This window comes from Perna viridis, chromosome 12 (assembly GCF_037379345.1).
Source record: "Perna viridis isolate PV_CMFRI_1.1 ecotype Kerala chromosome 12, ASM3737934v1, whole genome shotgun sequence".
Taxonomy (NCBI): domain Eukaryota; kingdom Metazoa; phylum Mollusca; class Bivalvia; order Mytilida; family Mytilidae; genus Perna; species Perna viridis.
This window is the reverse complement of record NC_142456.1, coordinates 20,402,253-20,411,418: the sequence shown is the minus strand read 5'-3', so window position 1 is coordinate 20,411,418 and position 9,166 is coordinate 20,402,253. Positions and strand designations below refer to the sequence as shown.

Below are 9,166 nucleotides of genomic sequence, written 5' to 3'. Positions count from 1 at the left end.
TGAAAAAATAAATAAAAATAAAATGAAAATCTCTGACCAGTATTGACATAATTTTGCGATGTGTACTACCTTATACCGAAGATATATTTTGTATGCTATGATATTTTGCAAATTACATGTAGGATTTTCATCCTACCATCAAAAACAAATTCTACTTATTAAACGCCTATTATCACGAAGTTAAATTTCCCTTCAAGGTTTCTAGTTTATCTATATTGATCTATCTTATCACAATAATATCTTGTCAACTTTGTACCGACGTTTGTACATTTACGAGAGTGAAACATAGACTTACAAATCTAAATATAAATCCAAGGCAACTATTCCATGATCTGTAATGAGAATAATTTTTACTCTGATTATATTGTTAGTGTTCATTACTTGTATTGTCGGTTTCGATCGAAATGAAATGGAAAATATGATAGTAAGAAAAGTAAATGACGCGAGGTCGATTGATATTCAGAGAATTGCTGATCTTGAACAAACTGTTAAGGAACAACAGCAGATGATCAAGAAGCTCTTGACAAATTGCCCGGGTGAAAACTGTCAGACTGCAGTAGTTTATGGAAAACAACCTCGGATTACGGAGCAAGAAGATGGCATCAATAACCCTTCAAGCGACATTCCACTTCGAGACTCTGATATTGATACAGAAAACGCAAAACCACTTCCCGTGACGACATCACAATCTTTTGAAAATGAAAGGATAAGACGCAATTGTCTTCAGAGCCGTGAGTTATATAGATATATAAAAAAAAACATGCTTTGAATACCACAAAAAAGCTCTCCTTTTTTGGGTAGATTTTAACAATGTTTCGCGAATAAAATTGTAGCGTTCTTTGTTTCGTCAAACTTCAGAAAGTTAAAACTCCAGCGATGATCAATTGCCTATGGAATCGCAGTAAAGTAATAACTTTTAGAAATGAAGGTATGTTTGAATTAATTGTGGCAACAACAGTTAAAACAGGTCTAGAAGCCATATAACCCAATCCGTGTGGCCGACCGTCTTTCATGCATAAGTGTAATACTTTGTGAAAGTAGTAACTTAAATGAAATGAAACTTTGAAACGTGTCTATATACATATTAAAGGTGTGCAACACATATTGTATATGAATATCACAGATAATTCATTCAAATTCTATTTATAAAAAAATTCTTTTCAGCAGTATACATTCTTATAGGTAAACACTACTTGAAAATCAACCCTACATTCGACTATATGCACTCCCTGCCTCCTAATAAAGTTGTTTTTGTTATGTATATGTATATATGGTTAAAAATATGACAATGACGTAAGACTAGACATGATTCGTGTTTTCCTTACTTTTTGACAAATAATCCATCCTTTTTTTAATCTTAAATAACGACTACCTTAGCATTGAAATATGCATAAAAGGGAAGGTGAGAAGAAATCTTGTAAAAAGATACAAGTACCTAGCGGGCACACCACGTGGATTCAACGTTGAAATCACGTCAGTTATCCACGTTGATTCAACGTTGAAAGATGGCGTTGATTTTAAAATTGAAATGACGTGTAAACTTGACGTGGAATTAAAGTTGAATCTTAACATGGAATCCACGAAAATTATACACTCAATATCCCCGTGAATCAACCTTGAAATTGTTCATTCTAAATCAACTATTCGCCTTTTACTCTCATAATTAATGCATCTTAAATCACTTCCTTGTCCTGCTTCATTCTTAAACAGAAAGTTTGATATTTTAATTCAAAATTTTATTTTTCAAACAATATAGTTTATGTTGAAAGGATATAAAGTGCTTGTAGTAATGTCTATGCTTCTACTACAGTGCAAATCTTCTCCATTAATGTTGTAGTTGTTCCTAGACAGATTCCAGAGCAGTTAGTCCATCATTGAAATATAATATGGGATAGGCATTGCCTAAATCAGCGAGCACCGTGAGCTTTACCATACATGTACCGTCTGTGCGAGACTCGTAAAAATAATAAAGGACATTACAAAGAGGGGGGTCGACCAGGATGAAAATTTTGGCTTCGCAAGTGCAAGATTTTTATTTATATATATATTTAAACAGCAAACAAACTCGATATTTCTATTTGAAAATATGTCTTGTTAACTAATGGGGGAGTTTTTTTCAATAAATGAATAACTTGAACATCCATCCCCCCAAAAAAAGTTACAACCCCATACCCCCCTTTCCCCTTGCTCTCAAAATGGTCAATAACTTTACAGCACTTCGCAATACTTTACCCCTTAAGGGCATCTCTAGCAACATCCATTTCAGTTTCAATCTGTGCAGATACCGGAACTATTACAGTTCTCCACGGATGGTGGGAATATTTTACATGTGACGTAAAAAAAATTCAGACGCCAACTGCAAATTCCAAACAAGAAAATTGCCTTATCTTAGAAAACTATGCTGCGATTTTGATAATATAATTGGAGTTATATTTTTTTCCGAGGCGGGTTAGGTTCTTGACAATAGCAACAGCGGAACAGCGGATATACACGTACGTACATCCACATGTTTCCCGAAGTTTTTATAGAAATTGTATTCACTTTTTTAAATAAGTAAAACAAATTGGAAAAAAAACACTTGAAACTATCAGAAAAGATGAATATATTTTTACTGAAACGTAATCTTAACCTATATTTTTTTATTTGTTTGATTGAAGGAAATGATGAATTTTCTCCGTAAGGACAGTCACTTTTTGTTACTTCCGGGACATGACTCTTTTTTTCATTAGTATATTGGGGAACCTCAAGGGAAATTTAGAAAATACACGTAATAACCGTAGAGCTCACACCGCTTCGCGGCGCTCGCTACTATATTAGTAAGACTCTCATGATGGTTTTGAGAACAGTAGTTTTTCTTCAATGATGAACAAACTTTTTTAAAGTTTAAAACTGAAAACGTAAAACATATAAGCATGTTTCTGTATTTCCATTAAAGGTCAAGTTGAAGGACAGGTTGCTTTCTATGCTGTCATGACTTCAAATGAACCACATCCAGGTTTGCATCAAACACTGGTTTTTGATTCGATCAGTATAAACCTAGGAAATTCCTATAACAAACACAGTGGAATATTCTTTGTGCCAGAAGACGGTTATTATGTGTTTACGTGGACAATTGTTTGTACTTACAACTCAGTAATATATACCGAAATAGTAAAGAACTCGTCTCCCTTTGGAAGCCTGCTTACCAACAGCGAAGACATACATGACCAACACACGACATCTACTTCTGCAATTACTGAGCTTGCTCAAGGAGACATTATTTTTATTCGAATTAACCCATCTTCTCATCAACTCGTTGGTGGAATATTGAGTGATAAGTACCACAGAACTTCTTTTAGTGGTTGGAAATTGTTTTGATCACTAGAAAAAAATAAAAAAGGAAAACATATGAATCATATTTTACTTATATAAATGCTATTGCCTTATTTCTTATTTAATTCTTCTTTATTAAGATGAGGTTATGATGAAATAAATTTCATTATATAGTAACGAAAATTTAACTGAAAAAAAAACAATTATCATTGAAAGGAAGGTAAATTTATTCTGTGAAAACAGCTTAGCGTTCCGAAATTGAAATCGATAATATTGTACTGTTGTCAAGTGTAAACAGAAAAAAAGCTGACGCAGATTACTCCAAAATTCACTTTATCTATTGTTGAAACTGCCAGATTAATATAGAATGTCGGCAATAAATAAATAAAAATAAATAAAAAAAAACAAAAAAACAAATAACTAACTAAAAAATAATAATAAACTGAAAAATACAGGGGTGTCAGTGGTTGGGTGAATCATGAATCAAATACGTCAAAATGAAAAAAATCCAAAAAACAAAAAAAAAAACAAAAAAAATCACAACAAAACAAAAAAAAAAGGTCTGAAGGTAAGCGCGGGAAGCAAAGACAATCTACAAACACAATATGGCGACTGAATAGATTAAGTTATACATTAAAACTAAAGATAAGGAAACATGACGTCACATAGACAATTTTGAATAGAAAACAATGAGGTCAATTAACAGTAATATAGAATACAGAATTTTGGTCGATATTAGAAGTAGTCATATGTTCAATAATAATTAAATTTGTAACTAACATGCATTGTATTAATACAAGCACAACAGTGTGTCTATAACTATACTTTCCATTGCATGCTCGTGTAACATGATATCTGCTCGGGACAATATTCACAAATATAAATACAATAACCCTATAAAGCAGAGTAACAGTTACCCAATCAACTTAAAACGACTAAAAAATACACTTTTACTCACGAACATGCTCACACTCAAGCAGTGTTTTCATATGTACAAAAATACGTCATAGCAATAACTTTGGTATTTGTTCTCTTAATTTTACGAAAGAAAATGAATACAAAACTCAGCTTTTACTGCTAGGTCTTCATAGGAATAGCTCGTCAAAAATACATGCTTCATATTTTTTATGTTTATCGATTAGATTGTACCGACTTGTCCAAAGCTTTATTCGCACAACTGGACACAATATCATAAACACTTAACGTATCTTATACTAAGTCATTTCAGTCTCGGTCTGTTCGTCATTTTCTTGTTTTTGTTTAAGGGGGTAGACCTAAAGTAAGGGACATAACTCATGAAATCAGTGATATGTTTGCATCATACTCAATTTCACCAAAGCCTCTCAAGCTTTCGTTTGAAGCAGAATAAAATGAATACGAGTTGATTAGATGCTAACTTAAGATTGATGTAAAATGCTGAATACAAACGTTCCAATGATTTTTCAATTATACTGCTACAAAATGTTGTTGTTAATTTGATATAACTTGTGTTGTAAACATATCGTAAGTGATCAGTCAATAGTCACAAAAAATGTTAAAAATAAAAGATCAAATCATGTGTTATTAGATAATGTTTAGACACTGTTGCCAAAACATATATTTATCAAAGAATATTTTCTTTGGTTTTAAATTCATTATTGATTACAATATTGATATTCTTATCCCCCCACACACGTTGTAGGCGACTCTTAACTGCAAATTCCAACAAAGTTTAATCTTAATATCTAACTAATAAATTCAGGGAACACATAAGAATCACTTTGATTGTTAATAATGCAATTATCGTTTGACGAAAACAAAAGTATTGGATAGAATATGTGATAGAGTAATCAAGGGGACCAAGATTAAAGCGTAAATCAAAAGAATGTTATCCCGGGACAAGACCAGACACGGAAAATAGAAATAGGCGATAAAGAACATAAAATAACCAAAATAATAAGTACAAAGTAACAAAAGTAAATAAGCAACTCGGACTCTACTAAAAACTTGGAGCATGGACCAGGTGTACTGGTACGGTAGATATGCAACAGAATTGCCTTTAGTGGTGACATTTTCCAATATTAGTGTACTATTTAACACCAGACCGAAATCACCTCGGTGGTTACAGTGTAACGTGCTCGCCTCGAGTGTAAGGGAGTCAGCCGACTCACAACAAAGATCTAACTTTAAAACTGGTAGTCTGCGATTTTTTATGGGATAGATTGACAGCTGGTCGGCTTGGAATGGGAATAATGGGCCCGAGTGATGTGAAATGCCTAATGATGCGTCCATGAACTAGCACATTTACAATACAAACACCTGTCGGAATAGTAAAAAAGGTCTGTTCGATTGACCAATCTTTCCCTTCCTGAAATGCTTGGAATATCTGCCAAAGGGTGTTGAACCATAATCAATCAAACAATCAATTGTCAGAACGAAAAAAAAAATGATGTAAAATCCTTTCGTCTGTTCCATTAATCTGTTCATTCCAGTTGAAATACATACTCGTGTTCCATTAAAGGCTGGTACCGAGTGGTTTGTAACAGACGAACCGGGAGAAGAATTAGTGAAAGGAGGTTTGTAATGGGAAGCAAACCCTGGGTTAATTCTAAGTTACCCTTTAAGGATAAAGATAGGGGATAAATCAGAACATTTGGTGCTATTCACAGTCATCATTTGGGAGTGTCAGATTTATAGCTGTATACAATATCTCACACTACCATCTTCTTCATGTTTATTCACAACATCCCAAATTTACTGATTTCCGAATACGTACCTTAATAAACTGAATTATCCCTTCGGAATGTTATTTAGATTTAAGTTCAGTTACACTTAATGTTCTAACCGCCTTGCCTGTTACCTTGAAATTGCCACCAAAAAAAAAAAAGAAAGAAAAAGGCTTACTACAAAGACATAATAACATGATAACACTTTCAAATATCTTACGTCTTTAATACCAAACAAAAACTTCTAATTTAATTAAACATCGGAAAGCATTATTATTCATTGCCTTGTACTTCTTCATGTTCAGACAAATATGCTCGAGATATATTTCGTTTAATATTACATTTTCTGGAATGTTCAATGTCTGTTGGAAATATGTTAAGCGTTTTTTTCCATAATGTATCCTTATCAACTTCAGTCTAAAGCTTTTCCTTTAATTTTAACAATTCGTACATAATATTAGTCGTCGTTTTAATGGTGCAGATAATGATGATGAATGAATATATCGGCTGAAGATATACCAAAGCATCAAATAAAACAGCAATTACAGACTTTAGAATCCAGGCACATGGCCAAAACTTTAAAATAAGAAACAGAAACTATCTATATATACAATACAACTAAGATAATGCTACACATCGGAAGTGCTCCGGAAGGGTATATGTAAGCATGCCCCATTTCGGCAGCGGAACCCGTAAACTATATTAAAACACATGTTTACATGAGCGCCGGGATAGTTTTGAGAATTTCAGAGCTAGATAAAAGACATTGGATCTTCAAAGATTTGATATAGTGTCCTAAAAATTGAAGCGTTAAGAAATATATATACTTGTCTTCTTAAATTTCTGTACCTCTTCAACTTATGCCACAACAATGCATACAGTATTAATCACCAGAATATTTTATGTTACAAGGAAGCATTTATTACGTATCTTAACCCGTCATTCTTCTCTTCAACTTCCGCAGGAAGTTATGATCTTATTAAATTCATTAATCATCTAAGGTTTGCTACACATATAATTTTATCAGAATATTTGTATTTGAAGGGGATATCTTTTCTCTTTGCTTTTTGGAAATATAGTGATATTGAATAACGAATACAACAGAAACAAATCTTAACCACACGTACTTAAAATTCATTTAAATTATATAATCACTCTAATTTGCACGCGTTTAAACCCAACACATGCATCAGCTGGAATTAAAATGTATGATGCAGTTTTAAAACTGTTTTACAATGATTTTACTTTAGACAAAACACTCCATCAAAATATCTGCCTGGTGTTTTAACAGTGCAATACCCTCTGATAATTTATAAACAGCCTTAGCTCTTTGCACAAAATTACAGTCTTTGTTCAGATTGTTCTACCCCAACACCAATTACCTCTGATCGTTCGACTTGTTATTTAACAGATAAAAAGAAAACGGTTAATTAAAAATACTAAAATAGTATGAAAAATCACGGACGGAATATGATTAGCATGACGTTCATTATGTCACTTTTCAATTGAAATATATTTCAATTAAATAACAGTTGAACAAGTGAGGCATCACCGTTTATCATATTTTTGTTTCTTTTTGTTTATTTTTGTAAACACATTTAGAACTCAATGTGACAAGAACTCACTTTTATGTAGAGAGATGCATCAACCAGTTTGAATTTAAAACACATATTAATCTTGTCCCAATAACCCTGTCGCATGGATATCGGCAAAAATAATAATACACAGGCATCGGACATAGGACAAACCAGAAATATCATAATCCCAGTTCATGGCCTAAACATGAAAACAGGAAACAGAGACCATATACGTGCACAATGTAGACAACAGAATATAAAATACAAATATATAGATTGAAGATAATGAAACATGACATATCACAACTTTCAATATATGAAATTCCACAAAAACCGGGAGTGGCATCAGTTGCTTCAAAAAGGTAAGCATGCCCTGTTTTGGAATATTTTCTGAAAAAAAATGAAAGTAGAAACAAACAGTATAAAGCAACAATGAAATCGATTTTGGTTGGTTGGGAAATGAAGAATAGTAACTATTTTCTTTTCCCCGGAAGGAACCTAAATTGTCTGAAAATACGTTATTTAAAAGTATCCAAGTACTAACAGCAGCTCCCTTAATTCAAATATTTCAATTTCTCGTCTACCGCTGGATAGTTGTTTTTCTTTCCTTAGAGTTACAAAAAAAAACAAAGTAAATATGTGGAATATATAAAAAAATATAAAATATAATTACCAAATTGGTTGATCATGTCATGAAAAGGAGATGTTTGTATGCATTTCCATAATTTTTTGTTTGTTTGTTTATTTTATTATTATTCTTTTTTGCTTATTTACATTCAATGTAACAAAGAACAAATTCTTACATACTGTGTTACACATCAAAAATGCTGATTTTTCCACATTTATTAACTCCTATATACCACTGACCATTTTTACTTATTAATATATTATTCTTTTATATATCCTACACTTGCACTGGTGGTTGACCAAGGCCCCTTAAGCTATTCACCAGCCAAGTAGTCAGACTTGTTTGATCCGATTTATAACATACATTTGTTACAGAAATTTCCAGAAAAAAAAAGATATTAACAAGCCATGTATAGCACGTGGATGAATTTCTCTTTGCTGGATTTGGGTTTCAATTTCGATATTTATAATTGTCAGTAATTTTTATTTGCAATTTGGTTTTTGATTTATATCTTCCTTTGCATTTGGTTCTTATGCAGCCGGTGAGAAGTGACTTCTTAAAACACGTGTACAGCATACTGAAAATTGCAACACACAGAAAGTATATCACCCAATATACAGAATCATATTGATATCTAATTCGAAAAATATATCATCTTGTTATAATTTGTCTGAGTGTGTTACACCCTCTTCAGCATGTGTGTATAATAGCAACTTTCTTTAAACATTTACGGATTGCAGTGCTCGTTTATATATATATTCGTTTTGTAAAAACGTTGCATAAAAATATATTTGTAAACATTACATTAGATATAATGAAAGTAAAGCTTAGTAACAAAAAAGAATATAACACTGCAAAAATGTAGAGAGTCACAAACCAAGCAGGCAGCTAGTTACTGTCAAAAGTAATCATCCATATACAGCAAGAGAACCAGGATTCGGACA

At 32.4% G+C, this 9,166-nt stretch overlaps 1 protein-coding gene across 1 annotated transcript; it reads left to right on the top strand.

Moving 5' to 3' along the window:
• Positions 1-246: 246 nt before the first annotated feature.
• LOC148601626 (uncharacterized) lies at positions 247-3,397 on the top strand. The gene is made up of 2 exons (XM_088556293.1): positions 247-731; positions 2,936-3,397. The coding sequence occupies exons 1-2, from the start codon at positions 338-340 to the stop codon at positions 3,355-3,357; spliced, it is 816 nt and encodes a 271-aa protein (XP_088412419.1). The 5' UTR covers positions 247-337; the 3' UTR covers positions 3,358-3,397.
• Positions 3,398-9,166: the final 5,769 nt, after the last annotated feature.